The sequence below is a fragment of the Scyliorhinus torazame genome, chromosome 12, assembly GCF_047496885.1.
Source record: "Scyliorhinus torazame isolate Kashiwa2021f chromosome 12, sScyTor2.1, whole genome shotgun sequence".
Taxonomy (NCBI): Eukaryota; Metazoa; Chordata; class Chondrichthyes; order Carcharhiniformes; family Scyliorhinidae; genus Scyliorhinus; species Scyliorhinus torazame.
Genome location: NC_092718.1, coordinates 161,632,927 through 161,659,942, shown reverse-complemented (window position 1 = coordinate 161,659,942; position 27,016 = coordinate 161,632,927). Strand labels below are relative to the sequence as shown.

The 27,016-nt window shown below is 45.4% G+C and overlaps 1 protein-coding gene across 4 annotated transcripts in view; it reads left to right on the top strand.

The window, feature by feature from the left end:
* Positions 1 to 27,016, top strand: part of lig3 (ligase III, DNA, ATP-dependent) — a 100,164-nt gene that overhangs the window by 55,460 nt on the left and 17,688 nt on the right. For all 4 annotated transcript variants that reach the window (XM_072469302.1, XM_072469301.1, XM_072469303.1 and 1 more), the window contains exons 11-13: positions 5,321 to 5,400; positions 19,098 to 19,185; positions 21,039 to 21,116. In XM_072469302.1, coding sequence (XP_072325403.1) covers positions 5,321 to 5,400; positions 19,098 to 19,185; positions 21,039 to 21,116 — 246 coding nt within the window. The remainder of the gene's footprint in view (positions 1 to 5,320; positions 5,401 to 19,097; positions 19,186 to 21,038; positions 21,117 to 27,016) is intronic.

Genomic DNA, 27,016 nt, shown 5'->3' with positions numbered 1-27,016 from the left:
AACATTGATTTGTGCTTGGGCGTGGTTCAAGACTTGCTGGTTTTACTCCAGATTCTTGACAGAAAATCGTGGTTTATTTTATGAGCTCAAGATAATGAGCTCCCGCCCTCCTCAATCTTGGCTGGTGAGGCCAATTCTAGTCCTCTCTCTGACCGCAGTGGCTGAGATCTGCAAACCGCACCCATTTCAGCAACTGAATTTGGAACCTTGTGGCCTCTTTGCCATAAAAACATGTTGCCTTTAATTACAGGGCAAACTCTGTATTACTGTATGCAAAAATTTTGATATTTAAGAGGAATGTTGACGACCGAGAATAAGTATGAGTGTATGATTTTTCAAAATAATAAAAACACAACTTTTTCTGAACCTGAGAATTCCTCATTTCGGACCATTGCGAGGGTAGGCAACTTACTGTATCCAAGCATTATGTTGGGGTAGATTACAGAGCAACAGAGGATTAGGACAAATCTTCTAGTTGTTGTGCTTCTCCAATCAAGAAATGCAGTTAAAAGCAAATTACTGCGGATGCTGGAATCTGAAACAAAACCAGAAAATGCTGGACAATCTCAGCAGGTCTGACCGCACCTGTGGAGAGACAGAAGGGAACAAACATTTCGAGTCTGGATGACTCTTTGTCAAAGTTCTTTGTTAAGAGCTCTTTGTTAAGAAATGCAGTTTGTTGAATAATTGAGAACTTAACTTAACCATCATATTCATGTTCTCGTTCTCTCCTCTGAATTCAATGCCATTTATGCCTAATTCTCTCCTTGTAAACAGCATAACCTATATTCATGACCCCCTCCCTTGGACTTGCCATCTCACATGGCCTCACTACTGCCATCAAGTCAATCCTAGATAATGCCATCATCAATCACTTCCTTGTATCACCCCCTAATCTCCCTTTCTTCTGTCTACCTTGCTTCCTTTAGTGGATGCTCCCCTAATTCATTTATATCTGCAATTTCAAAATCCCATATGTGCATATCCTTTGGTCCTCTATTAGCCACAACATTTCTGCGGCTGCTCAATTGCACAGTTATCTTCAGTTTGATGCCCTAATCCACAGTAAAACCATCACATTCTCTCGCATGCTCTTGCACACTCCCTTTAAAATATCTATATCAATCTTTATTGTCACACGTAGGCTTACATTGCAATGAAGTTACTTGAAAAGCCCCTACACGCCTATTCGGGTACACAGAGGGAGAATTTAGAATGTCCAAATTACCTGACATCACATCTTTCAGGACTAGTGGGAGGACGGAGCACCCGAAGGAAACCCACGCAGACACAAGGAAAACGTGCAGACTCCGCACAGTCAGTGACCCAGCCGGGAATCGAACCTGGGACCCTGGTGCTGTGAAGCCACAGTGCTAACCACTGTGTTACCCTTTAGGTCCAAAGAATGCAGACTTGAATGGATATAGTGTGCTCTATGGTATAAGCTATCCACCACCAGATCTGACTGGACCACATAAAACACTTTGCCTCTTGTTCTAGTTTGCTAAACTGTTCATTATTTCAGGGTCTCCCTGCAATGCAATGATAACCTCCAGCTTCCTTTTTCTAATGCAAACTGTGTCCCTAAACTTGCCGCACCTGTATTTTTCACCCTTGCCTCCAACAATAAGTGCAAGAACTCATCAATTCCTTTGTAAGTAAAACTGAGACCTTCCAATCAGCTGCTTCTTCCCTTACATCCACTAATGTTGCCCTGCCTCGGCCTTTAATTTAGCTCCCTCTAGTTTCTTTCCTGTCATCTCTTGAGCTCACCTTGTCCATGAGACCCACTTCCTGGTCCCAATATTAGGCGATATTGGGGTGAATTCTCCGGCTCCCCAACCGCGTGCTCATCGGCGGTGCACCGTCCTGGCAGTGGCATTCTCCGTTTCTGCTGCCAGCCAATGGGATTTCCGATTGTGACCACCACGTTGCCGGGAAACGAATGGGGGGGGGGGGTCTCCAAAACACTGCTAACCCGCGTCCCGTTAGCACCAAGTTTATACACCCATAATCCTTGTTTGCTGATCTACATTGGGTCCTGGTCAAGCAACATCTTGGTTTTAAAGTTCTCATCTTTGTTCCACTTCCCTCCGTGGCCTCACTTCCATTTCCTCAACAAATCATTTCCTTTCGATATTTGTGCTCCCCTAATTCCAGATGACTCTTTGTCAAAGTTCTTTGTTAAGAGCTCTTTGTTAAGAAATGCAGTTTGTTGAATAATTGAGAACTTAACAACTTAACCATCATATTCATGTTCTCATTCTCTCCCCTGAACTCACTGCCATTTATGCCTAATTCCCGCCATGTAAACAACATAACCTATCTTCATGACTCTGCCCTTGGACTTGCCATCTCACATGGCCTCACTACTACCATCAAATCAATCCTAGATAACGCCATCACCAATCACTTCCTTGTATCACTCCCTAATCTCCCTTTCCTCTGTACCTTGCTTCCTTCTAGCCTCATGATTAATCCCCGATTTTTAAATGACTCCTCTGTTGCTGGCTGTGCCTTAACCTGTTTGGGGCCTAAGCTGCTTCCCTAAACACACACACACACACACACACACACACTCTCTCACAGTCTCTCTGCCTCTCTCTCTCCATCATAAAGTGATTTGAAAATTCTTCAGAATTGTCAGCTGTACAAAGTGGAAGGGACCCAGGATTGGTGCCTAATCAGAAACCACTGATCCCATCTCGCTAACATAATAAAAACAAAAAGTGCTGCGAAACCTCAGCAGGTCTCGTGCATCTGTAGAAAGAGGAACAGAGTTAATCTGCGCAATCCGCTGGCCGCGTTGGATTCCCGCTCGCATGCGATGCTGCTGGTGAATGCCGGGAGCATCCTCTCGCTGGCTTCCTGCCAGTCTTCACGTGGGATCCACCAAGTTCCACTGAAGGATTAAGGGTTATGGTGTTTGGGCCGGAAAGTGGAGCTGAGTCCACAAAAGATCCCTGGGTGTTCAGGATCCGTGTACTGTGGCTCCATGGCCCTCTTCCTGGAATGTGGGCACCTTGGCACTGCCCAGCTGGGACCTTGGCATTGCCACCCTGGCTCTGCAAAGCTAAGTGCAGGGTGGCAGTGCCGAGGGTTCAGGCCTGAGGGGGCCTTGCCCATGAAAGGAGGGTGGAGGGGGGGTATGCAGGGCAGGTAAGTAGGGACCTCTGGGAAGTTGGAGGGGTGATGGATAGGGGTCCTGGAAGGGAGGGGGTGCTGTGTAAGGGAGCTTGGGAGGGCGCCTGAAGAGGGGGCGTCCCCAGGGACCCCATAGCGGAGTGTCCTCTCTTTGGGGAGGTGCAGTAGTGCCCATATGTGTGTGGGGTAATCCACAAGCTCACTTTGAGATTGGCGCACCCTTTCAAAATGACGCCCGATCTCTGAGTTCCACCCCAGTGCTAAAGAAAATTCTAAGTGTGGGATAAACCGGTGAAAAACTCAGGAACCAAAAAAGTGACCAAGTGTCACTGAATAGCGGTGGAGAACTCGCTGGCCCCAAACTCCCTGAAAAACCTGCCACAAATGAACGTAGAAATTTTTGAGGCGAATCTTGCCCAATGTTTCAAGTCCAGATGTCCGTTAATTCTGTTTCTCTCTCTATCTGGTAGCGGGTGGAGGCGGCTTCGTGAAGGGGCACCAGTTTGGTAGTCCTGGTCACAGCTCCCCTACCGCTTGCGCCGGCCAGGTACTCCACCAGCCCGATAGTGGGGGCGCCCCGGGGATTTGGGGCCAGTGGAGAAAGCATGCCGGGGAGGTTGGTGCGTCGGTCTGGGCTCCAATTTGTGATAACCATCGATTCACCCGTGGGAACATGGATGGAGGGTTTCGAACATGGCGGCGGGAGGGGGTGAGGAGGGTGGGCGATTTGTTCCTGGAGGGAACTTTGCGAGTTTGAGGGAAATTACTTTAGATACTTACTAGTGCGGGACTTTGTATGCAGACAGGTCCCATCCTTCCCAGGCCTCCCGCCAATAGGGATCCAGGACAGAATAGTCTCTAGAGGAGAAGGAGGAGAGGGTAGAGTCTCGGATATTTACAAGGTGCTCATGAAGGGGGAAGAGTCCCAGACGGAGGAACTGAAACTCCAATGGGAGGAGGAGCTCGGCGGGGGGATGGAGGACGGTGTATGGGCGGAAGCCCTGAGTAGGGTAAACTCAACCGCAACGTGTGCCAGGCTCAGCCTGATTCAGTTTAAGGTCGTTCACCGGACGCACATGGCGGTGGCTCGAATGATCAAATTCTTTGGGGTAGAGGACAAGTGCGCTAGATGCGCGGGAGGACCAGCGAACCACGTTCACATGTTTTGGGCATGCCCTAAGCTTAGGGGGTACTGGGAGGGCTTTGCGGGGTCATGTCCCGGGTGTTGAAAACAAGGGTGGTGATGAGTCCAGGGGTGGCAATTTTCGGGGTTTCGGAAGACCCGGGAGTCCAGGGGGAGAAAGAGGCCGATGTTCTGGCCTTTGCTTCCCTGATAGCCCGGCTGCGAATACTGCTGGCATGGAGGGACTCAAAACCCCCGAAGACCGAACTATGGCTTTCGGACATGTCAAGTTTTCTGGGTATGGAAAAAATCAAGTTCGCCTTGAGGGGATCTGTATTGGGGTTCGTCCAAAAGTGGCAACCATTCATCGACTTCTTCGCGGGAGAGTGAATGTCAGCAGTGGGGAGGGGGGAGATTAGAGTAGAGTAGGAGGGATAAATAGGCAGGTAGTGTCTATGGGAGAGGAGCGGGTATGTGCATTATGGTTTGGTTGAAGTGTTGGTTTTCCGTTGATGGGGTTTGCATATTTCTGTAATCTGTAACTGTTTACAATGCCAAAAAATACCTCAATAAAATTGTTTGTTTAAAAAAAAATTTAAAAATTCTGTTTACTCCATAGATGCTGCCAGACCTGCTGAATTCCTCCAGCATTTCCTGTTTATATTTCAGATTTCCAACATCCGCAATAATTTGCTTCTATTCATCTAGCTAACTGTTGTCTACAGTTTCAGCTGCCGGGCTAGGTAGATGAAACCTCCGATGAGGTTCTCGTTCTTCATAATTATCTAGTGCACCCTTCTGGACAGCTTTGGCTAACCTGGAATATATCCCTTAATCATATTTGCTGAAGATGTATAGGCCCACTTATTAAGAATGGCTACTTGGGGAGATAGAGGAAGGCTGCAGACAGTGAAGCTATAATCCAGCAGGAGCCTGTGTCTAGTGTTCTGAGGGATGGAGGTTGGAACATTCTTTTGGACTAGTGAACAGTAGAGCAAGAATTGTATGTATTAGTTCAACAAATCATTTGAATTCTACTTTCTTCTGTTTCAGAAAGCCGCCTTCAAGGATGCTAATGTTTGTCTTTTTGTCTTCGACTGCATTTACTTCAATGGAGTCAGCCTCATGAACAGGTCTGTACATCTCTGTCATGAAACTGCTTCCTCCCACTTCCTCTTTGTTTCACCCAAAGGGGCCCTTACTTCCTCCACCAACCATCTATATATATTTGATATCCTCCCTGCTCCCAATTCATCCTGAGATAACATCCCATCATCGTCCCCCTTGCAAAGAAAGTCCCGTATCTGCAGGTATTTGAACACGCTCCCTCTCGGGAGTTTGAATTTTTCTGTCAACTTCTCGAGACCTGGGGTGTGATGGTGGCGCAGTGGTTAGCTCTGCTGCTTCACGGAGGTGAGGACCCAGGTTCAATCCCAGCCCCGGGTCACTGTCCGCATGGAGTTTGCACATTCTCCCCCTGTCTGCATGGGTCTTGCCTCCATAGACCAAAGATGTGCAGAGTAGGTGGATTGTCTGCACTAAATTGCCTCTAAATTGGAATTTTTATTTTTAGACTCCTCCAGTCTCGCAAACCTACCGTCCACATATGGGTCCCTGAACCTCCACTCCCCTCCTCATCCATGTTTTGTATGTTGCATCCATCCCCGTTGCTGCATATTGGACATACCCCCAGTTTGACATGCCTGAATTGGTTCCAGATTCTCAGCAATGGCACCGCTACTGGGCTTGTCACAAATCTGGCCAGCGAGAACGGAAGAGGGATAGTAACTGGCGCCCGCAAGGACTACCCTACACATGAGGCCTCCTCCATCTGAACCCACTCCGACCCTGGTTCACCAAGCCATTCCCGCTCCCTTTCAATCTTCGTCGCCCAGTAGTAAACCATTTAGTTTGGTAATGCTAGACCTCCCGATCGCCAGATCCTCTGCAGGATGGCTCTACGAATCCTAGGCGTCTTCCCTGTTCATGCACAGGCCAAAATTAATTTATCCACCTTAGCTAAGAAGGACCTGGGGAGGAAGATCAGGAGCGATCGAAACACACAATCTAGGACAATAAGTATATGAATCACTAAAACACAGTTTATACAGAATGTTCGCTTTGTTCCAAACTATATCTACAATCTATGACCTCCATAAGGCTTCCCCTATTCCCAAACAACATCCAAATTTAAGTAAGTCCATAGGACATATCAATCTATAATTACCACACAAGTCTGGGAAATGTGAGGTCATCCATTTTGGTAGGAATAACAGCAAAATGGACTGTTATTTAAATGGTAAAAAATTGCAGAGGGACCTGGGTGTCCTTGTGCATGAATTGCAAACTGTTGGTTTGCAGCTGCAGCAGGTAAACATAGAAAATAGGTGCAGGAGTAGGCCATTTGGCCCTTTGAACCTGCACCACCATTCAATATGATCATGGCTGATCATGCAAATTCAGTATCCCACTCTCGCTTTCTCTCCATACCCCTTGATTCCTTTAGCCGTAAGGGTAACGTCCAGCTTCCTCTTGAATATATCCAACAAACTGGCCCCAACAGGGTGGTCGAGAATTCCACAAGCTCACAACTCCCTGAGAGAAGACGTTCTTCCTCATCTCAGTCCTGAATGGCTTACCCCTTATTCTTAGGCTATGACCCCTAGTTCTGCATGCCCCCAACATTGAGAACATTCTACCCGCATCTAGCCTGTCCAGTCCCATCAGGATTTTGTGTGTTTCTATGAAATCCCCTCTCACTCTTCTAAATTCTAGTGAGTACAAGCCTAGTCGATCCAGTCTTTCTTCATATGTCAGTCCTGCCATCCCAGGAATTAGTCTGGTGAACCTTCACTGGACACCTTCAATAACAAGAATGTCCTTCCTCAAACTAGGAGACCAAAACTGCACACCGTACTCAAGGAGTGGCCTCACCAAGGCCATGTATAACTGCCTACTCCTATACTTAAATCCTCTCGCTAATAAGGCCAGCATGCCATTAGCTTTCCTCACAGCCTGCTGTTCCTGCATGCCAACCTTCAGCGACTGTTCCACCATGACACACAGGTCTCGTTGCACTTCCCTTTTCCTAAACTGCCACCATTCAGATAATAAACTGCCTTCCTGTTTTTGCCACCAAAGAGGATTACCTCTCATTTACCCACATTATATTGTATTTGCCCACTCAGCCAGCCTGTCCAAGTCACCCTGCAGCCTCACAGCACACCCAGCTTAGTGTCTTCTGCAAATTTGTAGATATTGCTTGCAATTCGTTCAAATCATTAATGTATATTGTGAACAGCTGGGGTCGCAACACTGAACTCTGCGGTAGCCCACTCGTCACTGCCTGCCACTCTGTAAAGGACCTGTTTATTCTCACTCTCTCCTTCCTGTCTGCCAACCAGTTCTCTATCCACGTCAATACATCACCCCAATACCATGAGCTGTAATTTTGCTCACTAATCTCTTGTGTGGGACCTTGTCAAAAGCCTTTTGGAAGTCCAGATACACAACATCCACTGGTTCACCCTTGTCCACTCTACTGGTCACATCCTCAAAAAATTCCAGAAGATTTGTCGAGCATTATTTCCCTTCAGTGAATCCATGCTGACTTGGACCGATCCTGTCCCCACTTTCCAAATGCTCAGTTATTTCATCCTTAAAATGGACTCTAGCATTTTCCCCACCACCAATGTCAGACTAATTGGCCTATAATTCCTTGTTTTGTCTCTCCCTCTTTTAAAAAAAAATGAGGTTATATTAGCTACCCTCCAATCCATTGGAACTCTTCCAGAGTCTATAGAATGCTGGAAAATGATCACCAAAGCATCCAATATTTCTAGGGCCACTTCCTTAAGTACTCTGGGATGCAGGGCCTCAGGCCCTGGGAACCGTGTTTTAATCCCATCAATTTCCCCAATACAATTTCCCGACTAATAAGGATTTCCTTCAGTTCGTCCTTCATGCTAGACCCTCTGTCCCCTAGTATTTCCGAAAAGCTATTTGTGTTCTCCTTAGTGAAGACAGATCCAAAGTAATTGTTCAACTGGTCTGCCGTCTCTTTGTTGCCCATTATGAATTCACCTAACTCTTAACAGTAAGGGACCTACATTTGTCTTCATCAGTGTTTTTCTCTTTGCATATCTACAGAAGCTTTTGAGGTCAGTTTTTATGTTTTCTGCAAGCTTACTCTCATATTCTATTTTCCTCTTCCAAATTAAACCCTTTGTCCGCCTCTGCTGAATTTTAAATTTCTCTCAGTCCTCAGGCTTGCTGCTTTTTCTGGCCAATTTGTATGGCTCCTCTTTGGCTTTAACACTATCCCTGATTTCCCTTGTTCGCCATGGTTGAGCGACCTTCCCTGTCTTACTCTTGCGCTAGACAGAAGGCAAATGGAATTTTGTCCTTCATTGCTAGAGGGATGGAGTTTAAAAACAGGGCAGCTATGTTGCAGCTGTATACTGTGCTTGCGAAGCCCCATCTGGAGAATGGTGTACAGTTTTTGTGTCCTTACTTGAGAAAGGATGTACAGGCACTGGAAGGGGTGCAGAGGAGATTCACTAGGTTGATTCTGGAGTTGAGAGGCTTGGCTTAAGAGGAGAGACTGAGCAGACTGGGACTATACTCATTGGAATTTAGAAGAACGAGGGGGGGATCTTATAGAACATGAATTCTGAAGGGAATAAATAAGATAGAAGCAGAGAGATTGTTTCCACTGGCGGGTGAAACTAGAATAGGGGGCATAGCCTCAAAATAAGGGGGAGCATATTTAGGACTGAGTTGAGGAGGAATTTCTTCACCCAAAGGATTGTGAATCTATGGAATTCTCTGCCCAGTGAAGCTTTCGAGGCTACCTCGTTGAATGTTTTTTAAGGCAAAGATGGATTTTTGAACAGTAAAGGAATTGAGGGTTGTAGTGAGCGGGCGGGCAAGTGGAGCTGAGTCCACAAAAGATCAGCTGTGATCTTATTGAATGGCGGAGCAGACGTGAGGGACCAGATGGCCTACTGTCCCTAGTTCTTGTGTTCTAACGTTAAATGTCTTTTCCTGGTCCAGCGATTTAAATAGCCTTTACGAAGGTTTTTGTGCGAATTTGGCTCTTAAGACCTAGATGCTCGCCTAGGTTATTGGCTGGTAGATTTCAAACTCTCCTCTCTGGCTGTTAAGTGTAAACTGCTTCTGAGGGTGCTGGCAGCTATATATCATTTGTCGATACCTGCATCTCGTAACTTTTTAAAAATAGCATCTCATTGTCATTTAAATGCTGGCTACTGCTATCGCTGGGCAAATTTCTCCCTGTTGCTGGACACACTCATGACACCTATTGCTGGACAGATCGCATCTCGTCATGCCTTGTTACTGCTGTTTCTAGGCAGATCTCTACCTCTGCTGGGCAGATCCATGACATGGTTCCACCTTTAAAAATGAAATGTCTTAACTTGAAAGATGTTTCATTTCTCAGTACTTTTCTCACTAGTTCGATCTTATTGAACATTACAAAATTCAAGAGCATGCATGAACAAAACACTTCTGGTAAGCTTTAACTATGCACAGTTCCAAAGATGGTCATGCATGTAGGCTTGCTACTTTCTGAGTTCTGTCCGAGACTCTGCACTAACCAAGGACTACGTACTTTACACTGCGGGCGGTGCCACTCTCCAATCCTCCATTAACCCTTCTCTCTATCAAGCACCTTATTCTACAATGCATGCAAGTACCATCATCACAATACAACACCGTCTTGTCTCTTGACAGTTCATTCACGACCTCGGTCTGTCACTTGTGGTGTCACAAAAATGGATATCTATGGATATCTCCTTTGCCCTCTCAGTCAAAGGTACTTTCGAATAGTCCATTAACAAGTCTAAATTGGTGATGAATTTCGACTGTCGATGCAGTCATCCAAACATGGAATAGGCGCTGGGAAGGTTTGGGTTTGATGAGAGCTTTATTGACTGGGTGCGGTTGCTCTATCAGGCACCAGTAGCGAGTGTGCGTACGAACCGGCTGAGGTCGGGATATTTTGAACTACACCGAGGGACGATGCAAGGGTGCCCCTTCTCCCCGTTACTGTTTGCTCTGGCCATAGAGCCATTGGCCATGGCGTTAAGAACCTCTAGGAACTGGAAAGGGCTGGTTCGGGGAGAGGGGGGGTTGGGTGGAGCACCGGGTCTCGCTCTACACAGATGACCTGCTCTTGTACATTTTGGACCTGTTGGAGGGGATGGGGGAAGTAATGCGAATCTTGGGGGAATTTGACAATTTTTCGGGGTATAAATTAAACATGGGGAAAAAGCGAGATGTTTGCGATCCAGGCAAGAGGACAGGAGAAGAGACTGGGAGAGCTGCCGCTTAGAATGGTAGGGAAGAGCTTTTGATATCTGGGAAGCCATGTGGCCCGGAAATGGGAGGTACTACACAAGTTAAATCTACCCCGGTTGGTGGAACAAATGGAAGGGGTCTTTAAGAGATCGGACATGCTCCCGCTATCACTGGCGGGTAGGGTACAGACCGTGAAAATGACGGTCCTCCCCAGATTTCTGTTTGTCTTTCAGTGCCTCCCCATCTTCATCCCTAAGGCCTTTTTCAAGCGGGTGAATAAGATTTTGGGTTTTGTGTGGGCGAGTAAAACCCCGTGAGTGAAGAAGGTGTTGCTGGAGCGCAGTCGGGGGTGGGGGGGGTGGGGGGGGGGGGGGGGGGGTTGGCGCTGCCGAACATCTGCAATTACTACTGGGCGGCTAATATCGCCATGATTAGGAAGTGGGTAGTGGGGGAGGGGTCGGCGTGGGAGTGGATGGAGGCGGTGTCATGTAAAGACACCAGTCTGGGAGCATTGGTAACGGCACCTCTGCCGTTCTTGCTGGCCCGATACTCCACAAGTCCGGTGGTAGTGGCGGCTCTGAGGATCTGGGGGCAATGGAGGAGACATAAGAGAGTGGAGGGAGCATCGATTTGGACCCCGATTTATAATAACCGGTTTGTACCGGGTAGGCTAGATGGCGGGTTCTGGAGTTGGCAGAGGGCAGGAATTAGAAGGATGGGGGATCTATTCAAAGACTGGAGCTTTCCCAGCTTGAAAACTTTGGAGGATAAATTTAAATTGCCAGCAGGGAATGGTATTAGGTATTTGCAAGTGCGTGACTTCCTGGGAAAGCAGGTGCTGGCCTTTCCGCTGCTGCTGCCACAGGGGATACAGGATAGAGTAGTTTCCAGTACCTGGATGGGAGAGGGGAAGGTATCGGATATTTACCAGGAGCTTTTGGAGGCGGAGGAAACCCAGCTGGAGGAGCTTAAGGGCAAGTAGTAGGACGAGTCAGGAGGAGAGATAGAGGCGGGTCTATGGGCGGATGCCCTAAGCAGGGTTAATACCTCCTCATCATACGCCAGGCTTAGCCTGATACAATTTAAGGTAGTCCACCGGGCACACATGACAGCGGCTAGGATGAGTAAGTTTTTCTGGGTAGAGGATAGGTGTGCGAGGTGCGCAGGAAGCCCAGCAATCATGTCCACATGTTTTGGGCATGCCCAAAGCTTAGAGGGTTTTGGCAGGATTTTGCTAAGGCAATGTCCACAGTACTAAAAACACGGGTGGTGCCGAGCCCGGAGGTAGCGATGTTTCGAGTGTCAGAAGATCCGGGAGTTCAGGGGGCGAAAGAGGCCGATGTCTTGGCCTTTGCCTCCCTGATAGCCCGGAGACGGATTTTGTTAATGTGGAGGGACTCGAAGCCCCTGAGTGTAGAGACCTGGGTTAGTGACATAGCTGTGTTTCTCAGTCTCGAGAAAAGAACGTTTGTCTTCAGAGGGTCAATGTTAGGGTTCTCCTGGAGGTGGCAGCCGTTCGTCGACTTTCTTGGGGAAAATTAAAATGTCAGCAGATGCAGTATTCCAAAGGGGGGGGGTGTGGATTGTTGTTGTATGGTTGAGGTGCGTGAAGATTGGGCTTGGGGGTGGGGGGGGGGAAATGTTTATTTTACCATGTTGATGTCATTGTTTATGTTACTGTTATAAAAATTTTCAAATACCTTAATAAAATATTATTTTTTAAAAAAAAGATTGATAGCCCCAACTGGTTGATCATTTAATCTCCAGCATAGTGATTTTGTGTGGCCCAGTTTAGTATAGCGAAAATGTCTACCTTTTTTCATATCTCTCAGCCCTCCAACAGATTCGGCCCTCAATGTTGCGCCGACCTGTGAAACCACTCTAAAGCCCCCATCTACACTATTCCCTTATCGTCCATATGTCTATCCAATGACCATTTGAATGCCCTTAAGTGTTGGCGAGTCCACTACTGTTGCAGGCAGGGCATTCCACGCCCTTACTACTCTCTTGAGTAAAGAACCTATCTCTGACATCTGTCCTATATCTATCTCCCCTCAATTTAAAGCTATGTCCCCTCGTGCTAGACATCACCATCCGAGGAAAAAGGCTCTCACTGTCCACCCTATCTAATCCTCTGATCATCTTGTATGCCTCAATTAAGTCACCTCTTAAACTTCTTCTCTCTAACGAAAACAGCCTCAAGTCCCTCAGCCTTCCCTCATAAGATCTTTCCTCCATACCAGGCAACATTCTGGTAAATCTCCTCTGCACCCTTTCCAATGCTTCCACATCCTTCCTATAATGCGGTGACCAGAATTGCACGCAGTACTCCAAATGCGGCCGCACCAGAGTTTTGTACAGCTGCAACATGACCTCATGGCTCCGAAACTCAATCCCTCTACCAATAAAAGCTAACACACCGTGCGCCTTCTTAACAACCCTCTCAACCTGGGTGGCAACTGTCAGGGATCTATGTACATGGACACCGAGATCCCTCTGCTCATCCACACTACCAAGAATCTTACCATTAGCCCAGTACTCTGTCTTCCTTTTATTCCTTCCAAAATGAATTAACGCACACTTTTTTGCATTAAACTCCATTTGCCACCTCTCAACCCAGCGCTGCAGCTTAGCTATGTCCCTCTGTAACTTGTAACATCCTTCCGCACTGTCCACAACTCCACCGACTTTAGTGTCATCTGCAAATTTACTCATCCATCCTTCTACGCCCTCCTCCAGGTCATTTATAAAAATGACAAACAGCAGTGGCCCCAAAACAGATCCTTGTGGTACACCACTAGTAACTGGACTCCAGTCTGAACATTTCCCATCAACCACCACCCTTTGTCTTCTTCCAGCTAGCCAATTTCTGATCCAAACTGCTAAATCACCCTGAATCCCATGCCTCCGTATTTTCTGCAGTAGCCTACCGTGGGGAACCTTATCAAACGCTTTACTGAAATCCATATACACCACATCAACTGGTTTACCCTCATCCACCTGTTTGGTCACCTTCTCAAAGAACTCAATAAGGTTTGTGAGGCACGACCTACCCTTCACAAAACCGTGCTGACTATCTCTAATCAAATTATTCCTTTCCAGATGATTATACATCCTATCTCTTATAAACCTTTCCAAGACTTTGCCCACAACAGAAGTAAGGCTCACTGGTCTATAGTTACCGGGGTTGCCTCTACTCCACTTCTTGAACAAGGGGACAACATTTGCTATCCTCCAGTCTTCTGGCACTATTCTTGTAAACAAAGATGACTTAAAGATCAAAGCCAAAGGCTCAGCAATCTCCTCCCTAGCTTCCCAGAGAATCCTAGGATAAATCCCATCCGGCCCACGGGATTTAACTATTTTCACACTTTCCAGAATTGCTAACACCTGCTCCTTATGAACCTCAAGCCCTTTGAGTTTCCGACCATTCCCCCTCTTGCTGGCCTGTCCTCTCTTGCACCTTCCTAGTTTCTAGCTTTCTCCGATTTAAAAGTGGGTCGAATGAAAGGCTTAGACCTATGAACTAGTTCATAGTCATCTATCTGCAAGCTCCATGGTGTGTCTAGGAGTTCTAACTTTCCCCCCCCTAATATGAGTTCTAATCATTGTCGGCAACAAATCTTTAAATTCTTCCAACAGAATTACCACTGTCATAGGTTTCTTCTATTTTTAATACTCGCAACCACTGAAAAACATGACTGTTTAACCTTTTCAGATTCGATATAAGTCTGTCCAAACTGTTTTCTTAAGCTCAACATTTGTCTGTAAGCCTCCGATACCAGCTTATAAACACCCAATATAGCTTTCTGTACTGTCTCGTAGTCTCCAGATCTTTCCTCTGACAAGGGTGCATAGACTTTACTAACCCTACGTGCAAGGTTAGTCTGTAAGAGTAGGGTCAAAATGTCTTTTGGCCATTTCATCTGTTTAGTTAAATTCTCAAAAGCAAAAAAAATGTCTCGGTATCCCTTTCATCAAATTTTGGAAGAGCTTGTACATACCTGAACATCTCCCCAATTGGTTTTCATCTAGAACCACCTTCCTCCACTGTCTATTCTCACCCTCTTGGTTTCTGTTGCCAGTGTGCAAATTTGGAAGTCTCTCTCTTTGTCTCTTTCTTCCCTTGCGGCTTGCTCCATTTCCCTTTTGAACTACTCCACTCGTTCCCATTGAAAGCTCACTCCCTTTCCTGTTCCCATTGGAAAGCTCACTCCCTTTCTCGTTCCCATTGGAAAGCTCACTCCCTTTCTCGTTCCCATTGAAAGCTCACTCCCTTTCCTGTTCCCGTTGGAAAGCTCACTTCCTTTCCTGTTCCCATTGAAAGCTCACTCCCTTTCTCGTTCCCATTGGAAAGCTCACCCCCTTTCTCGTTCCCTTTGAAAGCTCACTCCCTTTCCTGTTCCCGTTGGAAAGCTCACTCCCTTTCCTGTTCCCGTTGGAAAGCTCACTCCCTTTCTCGTTACCGTTGGAAAACTCACTCCCTTTCTCGTTCCCATTGAAAGCTCACTCCCTTTCCTGTTCCCGTTGGAAAGCTCACTCCCTTTGTTGTTCCCGTTGGCAAGCTCACTCCCTTTGTCGTTCCCGTTGGAAAACTCACTCCCTTTCTCGTTCCCGTTGGAAAACTCACTCCCTTTCTCGTTCCCGTTGGAAAGCTCACTCCCTTTCTCGTTCCCGTTGGAAAGCTCGCTCCCTTTCTCGTTCCCGTTGGAAAGCTCACTCCCTTTGGCATTCCCGTTGGAAAACGCACTCCCTTTCTCGTTCCCGTTGGAAAACTCACTCCCTTTCTCGTTCCCATTGAAAGCTCACTCCCTTTCTCGTACCCGTTGGAAAGCTCACTCCCTTTCCTGTTCCCATTGGAAAACTCACTCCCTTTCTCATTCTCATTGGAAAGCTCACTCCCTTTCCTGTTCCCATTGGAAAGCTCACTCCCTTTCTCGTTCCCGTTGGAAAGCTCACTCCCTTTCTCGTTCCTGTTGGAAAACTCACTCCCTTTCTCGTTCCCGTTGGAAAGCTCACTTTCTTTCTCGTTCCCATTGAAAGCTCACTCCCTTTCTCGTACCCGTTGGAAAGCTCACTCCCTTTCCTGTTCCCATTGGAAAACTCACTCCCTTTCTCATTCTCATTGGAAAGCTCACTCCCTTTCCTGTTCCCATTGGAAAGCTCACTCCCTTTCTCGTTCCCGTTGGAAAGCTCACTCCCTTTCTCGTTCCTGTTGGAAAACTCACTCCCTTTCTCGTTCCCGTTGGAAAGCTCACTTTCTTTCTCATTCCCATTGGAAAGCTCACTCCCTTTGTCATTCCCGTTGGCAAGCTCACTCCCTTTGTCATTCCCGTTGGCAAGCTCACTCCCTTTGTCATTCCCGTTGGCAAGCTCACTCCCTTTGTCGTTCCCATTGAAAGCTCACTCCCTTTCTTGTTCCGATTGAAAGCTCACTCCCTTTCTGATTCCCATTGGAAAACTTACTCCTTGTCCTGTTCCCGTTGGAAAACTCACTCCCTGTCCTGTTCCCGTTGGAAAACTCACTCACTGTCCTGTTCCCGTTGGAAAGCTCACTCCCTTTCTCGGTCCCGTTGGAAAGCTCACTCCCTTTCTCGTTCCCTTTGGAAAGCTCACTCCCTGTCCTGTTCCCATTGGAAAACTCGTTCTCTTTCTTGATCCCGTTGGAAAGCTCGCTCTTTTTGGTTTGGCAAGCTCACTCCCTTTCCTGTTCCCGTTGGCAAGCTCACTCGCTTTGTCGTTCCCGTATTAAAACTCACTCCCTTTCTCATTCCCGTTGGCAAGCTCACTCCCTTTCCTGTTCCCGTTGGAAAACTCACTCCCTTTGGTTTTCCTGAATCCCTAACTTCTTAATTTCTATATCTCTTTTTGTAATTGAATTTTAGCTAATTCAATATTCTCACTTTTTGCAATATTGGGACTGTTTGACTCTGCCTGTTCATTTCAGTGAGTTGCTAGGCTTTCAATTGCTTCAGCTTTCTTAGCCTCTGTAGATAATCCTAATTCCAATTTCTCTGCTAATTCCAACAATTTAGCTTTCGGTATACTTTTCAAATTGGCAAATGTTATATTAACTACTTCTAAATAAGATTGAGCTAGTTCAGGGCGGCATGTGGCGCAGTGGACCGCACTGGGAATGCGGCACTGAGGACCTAGATTTGAATCCCGGCCCTGGGTCACTGTCCGTGTGGCGTTTGCACATTCTCACCGTGTCTGCGTGGGTCCCCCCCCCTCCCCCCCCACCACAACCCAAAGATGTGCAGGGTAGGTGGATTGGCCATGCTAAATTGCACCTTAATTGGGGGAAAAAAATAATTGGGTATTCTAAATTTATATTTAAAAAAAAAAGATTGTGCTAGTTATAGAGCCATTTGTGCATCCGTCTTACTTTAAATAACACATTCTCACTTGTTCCCCACTCTCGTTCTGTTTAAAAAGTCAAAATTTCCCTACACCCAAGGAATTCAACTTTTTAAGATCCTGTACCTGAGTCTCCAATTTTCTATCATGGACCATGCTGCCCCTTTTTCCAAACTATATCTAGGATCAATGACCTCCATAAAACTTCCCCTTTACAAACAATATCGCGAGGTAGATTTCTACCTGTTGCTGGTTAGATCCAAGAGACCTAGTGGTCAGCAGATTGCACCCCATCATATCTTGTTACATCTGCGCTACTGCTGTTATTAGGCAGATTTCTACCAGTTGCTGGGCAGATCTATGATAACCCTCATTAAACCTGTGTGCAGTTGGAAATTCCTTGTGATCCTGGGTCTTAACAGACACAATGGAGCTCATTGTATCATTGAATTACTGTCAATATCATGTAATTTACAGTGTAGAAGGAGGCCATTCGCCCCATTGAGTCTGCACCAGCCCTGGGAAAGAGCACCATACTTAAGCCCACGCCTCCACCCTATCCCCGTAATCCAACCTAACCTTTTGGACACTAAGGGGCAATTTCAGCATGGCCAATCCACCTAACCTGCACATCTTTGGACTGTGGGAGGACACCGGAGCTTGCCTGGAGGAAACCCACGCAGACACTGGGAGAAAGTGCAAACTCCACACAGACAGTCACCCGAGGCTGGAATTGATTCCGAGACCCTGGAACTGTGAGGCAGCATTGCTAACCACTGTGCCACCGTGCCACCTTTATGTTGTGCTAATGCCACTGGCTCTTAACTCTAAAGTTGCCAGTGTAACAATCCCAAAAATAAATTGCTCAAATATCCAAAGGCTGGCAACCAGAAAGTTCCTTTTTAAAAAAAGACAAAAGGTTATCTCTGATCACCAATTTTAGATCCTTCACCAGACCCTAAGTTATTGGTCAGAGTTGGTTAGGGACCAATAAAGCTTTGTTTAAAGTAGATTTGAATTTGTGATTTAAGACACTTGCTCAGTGAATAAAGCCTCAAGATTCCATCGGGCTTTTAATAAACAAAAATAAACTTTACTATACAAGTTCAGAAAGATAACAATTTACAATATCTATCTTATACTCACGCAACGAGCGTTAATATGAGGCACAGGAAATCCTGGGTGAACATAACACTAAATAACAGATGTGACCAAGACCACAGATTTCTCAATAACCAAAGCTGAAGTCAGTAACACCGAGTCAGTCAATCTCACTGAAATTCTCTGTTTCTCCTTCTCACATGGGGGATTCCCATCTTCGCTCTAAAGTTATTCCAACTCGGACGGCATCAACTACTATCCACCTATCTCGTCTTGCAAGATTCTGTTCCCCTAGATTCCCGAGTCTGCACTCGAGCATAAATTCACAGACACCGCTTCAGTTCCTTGCCCATGCTGAGAAGAGCACTACTGCTCCAAAGGGATACCTTTGTCCCAAAGGCCCTCAGCAGAGAGCCACCAACCATAGGCTGCCTTCTTGGATCTTACTGGCTTCTTCTGAGCCCTTTTCACCTAAAGTTTGATATCTGCAGCTCTTGTCCTGTTTGGAACCTGTTTTTCCGCTCACTCATTTACCTTAGCAGGGACCTGTGACTGTCCATTGTCTCTGTCTCCTTGCCCCCACTCTGCCTGCAGCGGTGCTCTGCTCCTGGTCACACAATCTACATTTTCATACCATCTTTCTTCCTGCTGGGCCTAAACACAAAAGTGCAGGACTGCATATGTGCAGCCCGCTCCTCGTCTGCTCATGCACAGAAGCTCTAAGGTCCTTCTGGAGTGGACGTTTCTGACATCTGCTCCCAACAGCAAGATTAATTTGACTTTCATAACACCAACCTTGGTACAACTGGCATTTATCCTTGGTGTTGCTCCAGGTTACGAGAGACTTGGACGTTCCAACATTTTCTCTTCAGACTATTTAGGAATGTGGGTCCCTATCAAAAACATATGGGGGCTTAATGGCTTCCATCATCTCCATATAAATCTGCACTTATAATAAATAGAAGAATGAGCCAGATCGGTCCAGTGGTTTCCTTTATTTGCACTCATCCTTGTGATTTATTTAAATATGCTTTTTGTATCTTTACAGACCAATCAGTGAACGAAAACAATTTCTTCATGACAACATGGTTGAAATTCCCAACAGGATCATGTTTTCAGAGATGAAGCATGTGACTGTGAGTACAGTCAGGTTTTAAGTGGAATCTTTTACAAATGCCTCAGAATGCTGCATGTTGTCATTACTGAAATGGTCTGCATTTTCATTGTTTGGTTTTGAATTGGTGTTCAATGTTGAAGGTAACACCAATTTAGTTGAAGCTTTTTTCAGCAGACAGTTAGTGATCCAACTGTGCACATATGGATCTGGATGAGGTGGCCAAACTCAAGATAGAATTTTATATAATTTAGCACTCTCTACATAGAGCTTGCATGATGAGGATGAGTATTGGGAATTTGGGTATGACACTCTGCATGTCACAGAAAGCTTTTGCCCAATAATGATTTCCTTTCCTGAGTGGCCAATCTATAATTCCATCATACTTCATAGCCTTTGTACATCCCAACATAGAACTGAATGCCCTGTTCTTATTCCTTCTTCGATTTCTTATATTGTCAATTATTTAGTCCCTTATATTTTGATTAAAACCCAGGCACTAAGTGGTATGTGGCTTCAGCCAGAGCCTCTGATGTTATTGCCAGTGTAAACTCTACCTGGGTTGCAAGGTTTTTTTCAACACCCTAAGATGCCATGACCTGCTTGAACAGAGTGCAATCTCTGCCACATGTCATACATGTTCCACCAGGCAAGCAAAGGTGAACCATCACGTCACTGGCAAAAAAAACAATGCAAACGTGCAGTTTAAAAGGAACAGTGATCTCTCCTTAAAACTCGCCTCTTTTACCAAACATTTAGTCTCCCCTCCGAGTATTGTAATATTTCCGATTCTGGCTCCATGCACCTGTGCAATGCCAGATAAAAAACATTAAATAAATGTGAGCTGTTTCTTTGCCATTTGCTGTCAACCGGTGATTCTGCTGCTCTCTGCCTAAGCATCATATTAATTCTGCAGTAGTAACATTCGTTAACATTGGTTATCCTGAACACAAAATGGAAACCAAGATTGCAAATATTATATATCCTTTTCATTTTTTAAAATATAAATTTAAAGTACCTAATTCTTTTTTTTCCAATTAAGGGGCAATTTAGTGTGGCCAATCCATCTAACCACATCTTTGGGTTGTGGGGGCGAAACCCACGCAAACACGGGGAGAATGTGCAGACTCTACACAGACAGTGACCCAGAGCTGGGATCGAGTAAACATTGTGTATCCAATGACTGCTGTCTAGAACTATTGATTAGAGATAGCAACACAATCCTTTTTTAAAAATAAACTAAAGAGTACCCAAATATTTTTTTTTTCAATTAAGAGGCATTTTAGCGTGGCCAATCCACCTAACCTACTCATCTTTGGGTTGTGGGGGTGAAACCCACGCAGACATAGGGAGAATGTGCAAACTCCACATGGACAGTGACCCAGGGCTAGGATTCAGCAACACAATCCTGAAGTTTTGTTTATTATAAACTTTACTCTGACAGGTTATGATCAGGCGAACTCTTATATCACTGTTACAAACGAGCTCCTGTGCAGTTGTCCTCTCTAATTAATCTCTTGTCTTTTTACATCTACCTGTGATGCACTTGATGTGTCTTTATCTTTGGTCCCTTTTTATGGAGGGGATCTTGGGCTGGTAGAGTTGGACATTGGCAAGTTCTATAGATTAGGGCTGTGTTAAATAACTGAATGCCTTCGTTCATTCTGCTCAAGTTCATTCACTCTAAAATTGAAAGAAACCTGTCCTTTTGCGAAACTGCTCACCAAACCCGTCATTAGCTTATGTAAATACTTGAAACAGAATTCAAAACAAGCAAAGTTGCAATTTTGATGCATTTATGAATTAAATTACTCTGTAACCATCTGTATAGCTAATTAATATATTTAAAAAAATCTTTGTACCCTGATTTTACAGAGGGCCTCTGATCTGGGAGAAATGATCACTCGAGTTATTAGAGAGGGCCTGGAAGGACTGGTACTGAAAGATCTTAAGGTGAGATATTCTCAACACGGCTGTTACTATAGTCCTATCTTCTCTAAGGGCAGAATAGGCTGGACTAATGGGGAAAGTATTTATGTATGAAAGTAATCGAGCTATGCCTGTATCTACATTGTCAATTGTGTGTGTTTTTTCTTTAAATTGTCCATCCTCTGATTGTGGGAGGCAGTGCAAAGGATGGCAGTTATTGCCCATTCCTAGCTATCGCTGAGCAACTTGAGTGGCTTGCTAGGTCACTTCAGATAGATCCAGACTGATTCCTGGGATAGCGGGATTGAAATGTATACGGTTCTGACAGGGCTGGACAGAGTGGATGCAGGGATGATGTTTCCCCTGGCTGGGGGTTCTAGAACAAGGGGTCACAGTCTCTGGATATGGGATAAGCCCTTTAGGACTGAGATGAGGAGAAATTCTTTCACTCCTGATGGTAATGAACCTGTGGAATTCTCTACCACAAGGCTGCTGAGGTCATCACAGAATATATTTAAGAAAGAAATAGATGTCGAGACAATAAAGGCATCAAGGGTATGGGGAGAAAGAGGGAGTATGGCATTGAGATGGAGGATCAACCATAATCATATTGAAATGTAGAGCAGATTTGATGGGCCGAATGGCTGACTCTCCTATTTTCTATGTTTCTACATTAAGGAGTTGACAATGTTGCTGAGGACTTTAGCTAATTATTTGAGTTTTACGATAATTTGGTTTCTTAGAATCATAGAGAAGAGCAGGAGATTATGTGGCCCAAACTGCTTGTGTCTGCTCTATCCTATTAATACCACTTAGTTGCTCATTCCTTTTGGCGTTAAAGAATTTCCTTCTCCAAGTATCCAGTTTCCTTTTGGAAGTCATGTTGAATGACCCCTTCAGGCAGTGTATTCCAGATCATCATAATCATTGCATTTTTTTATTTATAGAATTGCCTCAATACACCTCTCTCCTCTTTGACCAGGCTTTTGGTCATTCATCCGAATAGCTCCTTTTGTGCTTGCTGTCAAATTTTAAGCCTGATAATTAATTACGGGACGTTATACTTCATTAAAGATGCAGGTTTCCTTCCTTGAAGGACATTAGTGTACCAGATAGGTTTTTGCGATAGTCAATAACTGTCTATAGCTGAGACTAGTTTCAATTTGAATTTAAATTCACCAGCTGCCATTGTGAGATGTTGTAGCCACGTAAAATGGCTAGTTCCCGATTAGAATGGTCAAACCCCGATTTTAAAATGGCGAACGAAAGAGGCTGATGGGAAAATCAGCCAACAGGACTCAAACGGACAGCTGCAGGTAAAACAGAGTATTCGCCCCTGGGGAAGTCAGTCCAGACCGATACCTGCAGCCATCAACATCACAATAACCCAGCCATCTGCATTTTAATCAGCCATCTCCGGGAACAATTGCTACAAATTAGCAATTGAAAGCCGACCCAGACCTTTCGGCGCCAGCAGGGGCTGACACAAAGAAAGGTAAATGACCACCCCCCGATCAAGGAATCGCCCCATTATTGGAGCATATTGAACCAAGTGATTGGGACCAAGTCCAATCATTTGGAACCAGGTACGAGGTCCGCCCCGAGAGGCGGGAAGCCCCTGGGGACTATAAGAATAGGGGCCAAGTTCAGCTCTACCCTTCTTTTCCTGCTCGCAACCTTCGAGACCCGTCTACAAGAAAACTGTAAGTCTTACTCCAGCGATCACCACCAGATAGGCGCTCCTGATTATCGACTTGTACCAGCTTTTGAATCCTGCAGGCCAGAACCAATTCGAAAGACCATTCGTTTCCTGACCTGGTGGGCCATTTCCAAAGTTAAGTATTGGCCTTTAGTGGTAGGTAGTAGTCTAGAAGTAGGATTATTGTATAAGTATTAATTGCTGTATATAATAAATGAACGTTGATTTAACTCTTACTAAGCGGTGTGTTGCGTTATTAATCATTACTTGGACTTGAACCACGTGGCGGTATCAGAAAGATACCTGGCGACTCATGAGCAAAGTTGACAGAATAAGAATAAAGTAAACTAAGGCTTAAACGAGCAACAATGTAAGCCTGTGTCCCCAGAGGATTAACCTGCACCTCTGGAATACTCATCCAGTGACATCACTGCACCGCCATCTCCCTAATGTCATAATATACACCAGTATATCATGGTGCAGATACACACGCACCGATGGACACACAGCGGGACCAATCAACACACACAACACCGCAGCCAATCACCAGTTAGAGCACACACACTGTAAAGACAGGGGGCATCAGAGTTCCCGCTCATTCGAGCTGCAGCCTCCTAGTAGGACAGAGCTTACAGCTTGCAGCACAGATCTTCACCATGTGCTGAGTGCATAGACTGGTTAGGACAAGGCATAGGTCTTTAGTTCAATCTAATATCATGTTAACCCACAGTGAAAGTATGTTCAACAGTTTCTGACTTAATAAAATAGTGTTGCACTATTTTAAATGTTGGTGGCCTGTATGTGTTCTGTTGCTAACTTTGGTTGGCTCTTAATTCGTTGCATCTTTACTTAATTTGCTCTGTTTCTATAACCTTTGCTCTAGAGTCACCAGGTATCTTTATGATACCGCCACGAGGTTCAATTTCAAGTACTGATCAATAACTCAACACACCAATTAGTAAGATACAAATCAAAACACATTTATTATACACAGTAAATCACTACTCGTGCATAAAACTCTACTTATCAGATTATCTCTAACACTAAAAGGCCTATACTTAGCTTTGGAACTGGCCCACCAGGTCAGGGGAACAAATGGCCTTTTGTTCGATCCTGAGTCTGCAGGATTCAAAAGCTGGTGTGGACTGGTATCTAGGAGTGCCTATCTCATAGCGTACGTTGACTGGAGACTTACTTGGTTGATGTGGCAGCTAGGCAGTTCACTGTCAAGGGTTGGTTTGCGCTGCCAAGAAGGAAGAATTGAACTTGGGGACTCTACTTTGTAGTCCCCAGGGGCTTCGCGCAGTTCGGGGCGGACACCGTATCTGGTTCCAAGTGATTGGACTACATTCCGATCACTTGGATCGATTTCTCCCATACTGGTGCCGTTTCCTGATCGCTGGGCGGTCCCTGAGTGTCCGTTGGCCTTCCTTTGCCGAGGAATCTGGCTTGGCCTTATTCAACTTAAATGTTTCAATTGTTCCCGGGGATCGCTCATTAGTATGCAGATGGCTCTGAGTTTCAGTGCTGTCTGGGTTTCTGCAAAGTCTAATACACAGGAGACTTTGCACCTGCTAGTTTTTCCTGGCTTGGCTGAATTTCCCTGCATTCTTTGCGGACCTCCATTTTAAGTCGGGAAGTGGCCAACACAGGTGGCTGCACTCCCTCCTTGTGATCCCTAACGCGAAGTGTGAAGGATCACATAACTGCGTTGTCTTCACTCCCTGACCCAGCGAGCACTCTTCCATGGCCTCTACACTGACCATAACTATGTATGAACATTTTTAACTAACAATTCTAAGTGGCGCTATGTCACAACAGGGACATGCATTACAACATTTAAAAAAGCGGTACCTCTAACTATCCTCGATAAACTATCCTCAATCAAACAATCAAAAATAATCTACAACACTTTAAATGTACAAATAGCAGCAACACCAGTTTCTCTGGCTTGGCAGTCAAGCACAGAGGTTTACATTCTCTCAATTGTCTTTATTCACAAAATGACACAAACAAATGTCCTTTATTGTAGATAAAGGGGTTCGGGGGCCTGGTGAAAATCGAAAATAGGGGATCTCATCCTGTATACCGGGATGCGAGAGCTGTAGGCTCTCCTTCGCTATTTCCTCATGCGGATAGTCTGCACGATGCTGCAGAATATCGCCAATACTAAAAGGGATTCAATTACGTATGAGAGCTTTGTCTGTGCTCTGTGGTGGCAGCATGGAGTGCTCTTAACGCTGTCTTTAGATCGCTGCACTGCCTTTGCAATGCCTCTACCTGTTTCTCTGTCTCTTCTCTTACCAGGACTGCACGTTGCGTGTCCTGATAGGCCTTATTGTACTGGGTTTGGAAGCTGCTCAGATGCGCTAGACAAGACTGGTGTGCTCCCTTGGCATCATCCACCTCTCCGTCCTTTGCTGCCAACTTCCTTCTTAATTCTATATTCTCCCTCTCAATTTCACTAACATCGACCTTACTCATTCGATGTCTCTCTTCTATCACTTTGCGGAGCGTCCGAACGACCTCCTCTGTGCCTCGCAATTGTGCCAGACAGGACACGATTGCCATCGGCTTGCAAGCTTTTCCCAAGCTCCTCTTCTGGATCTCTGACAGGTTCTCCCACCAAGTATGTCCTATACTCCCAGGTCCTGTTTCCTCATTATCACAGAATTCACTCCAAAGGGGCCATCCTTTCCCTTTGAGATATTTTCTGATCTCTTCTTCCCAAACGGGACTCTGTCCTACTCTACTGCTGGTCGTTGCGACCTCGAATTCCTGGGGGTTCATAAGGCGTTCCATTGCCTTCATTGCCATTTTCCTTTCCGAATGCTCTCTTTTAAAATTTGGAACAGGGGTACTAAGGCGGTGCTGTAAACACGGGTATGGCGTTCGCTACTTTCCGGAATACAAACTCCCGACAGTTTTCCGCAACAAAAATCTATCAGTTTTACCTTATAGCCCTGTTAGTTACGCATGCATTAACACACTTCCGAATTATGAGGATTGATCAGAACTGCTTGAACACGTGTGGTTTTTTCTGTTCCCAATTGGATTCTAATTCAAATTTTGGGTTCTCCCGGAGTGGTAAGGCCACTTCTAAATTGGGTCCCGTCAGGATGTCACCAGTAAATGTTGCTAATTTGTTGGCTCTTAATTCGTTGCTCGTTGTATCTTTACTTAATTTGCTCTGTTTCTATAACCTTTGCTCTAGAGTCGCCAGGTATCTTTATGATACCGCCACGAGGTTCAAGTTCAAGTACTGATCAATAACTCAACACACCAATTAGTAAGATTCAAATCTAAACACATTTAATATACACAGTAAATCACTACTCGTGCATAAAACTCTACTTATCAGACTATCTCTAACACTAAAAGGCCTATACTTAGCTTCGGAACTGGCCCACCAGGTCAGCGGAACAAATGGCCTTTCGTTCGATCCTGAGTCTGCAGGATTCGAAAGCTGGTGTGGACTGGTATCTAGGAGTGCCTATCTCGTAGCGTGCGTTGACTGGAGACTTACTTGGTCGATGCGGCAGCTAGGCAGTTCATTGTCAAGGGTTGGTTCGTGCTGCTGAGTGACCCTGCCAAGAAGGAAGAATTGAACTTGGGGACTCTACTTTATAGTCCCCAGGGGCTTCGCGCCGTTCGGGGCGGACCCCGTATCTGGTTCCAAGTGATTGGACTACGTTCCGATCACTTGGATCGATTTCTCTAAGACTGGAGACGTTTTCCTTCACCACTTTAATATTACATTGTTTTTGTTGCCTCGCCTCATACCTTCTCCAAAATGAATCACTTAACACAGCTCTACATTAAATTTCATCTGTCCATGTGTCTGGCCTATTTTATTCGTTTATATCTTCCTGAAATCTTGATGTGGCGTTGGACTGGGGTGAGCACAGTAAGGACCTGAGGAAGGAGCAGCGCTCCGAAAGCTAGTGATTCGAAACAAACCTGTTGGACTTTAACCTGGTGTTGTAAGACTTCTTACTGTTCCTGAACTCTGTCACTGTTTAGGACATTTGAATTTTGTGTTTATTGTGGACTTTGAAATGATTCTTTGTATATATAAGTCCAGGCAATTAATGTATATTAAAAAGAGCAATGGTAGTAAAGAGGAGTTTAATGCAGAGAAGCACAGTGGTCCCAATATTAACCCTGGGGACATCACTTCACACTACCCTATAGTCTGAAAAACAACTGCTCATCATGACTCTGC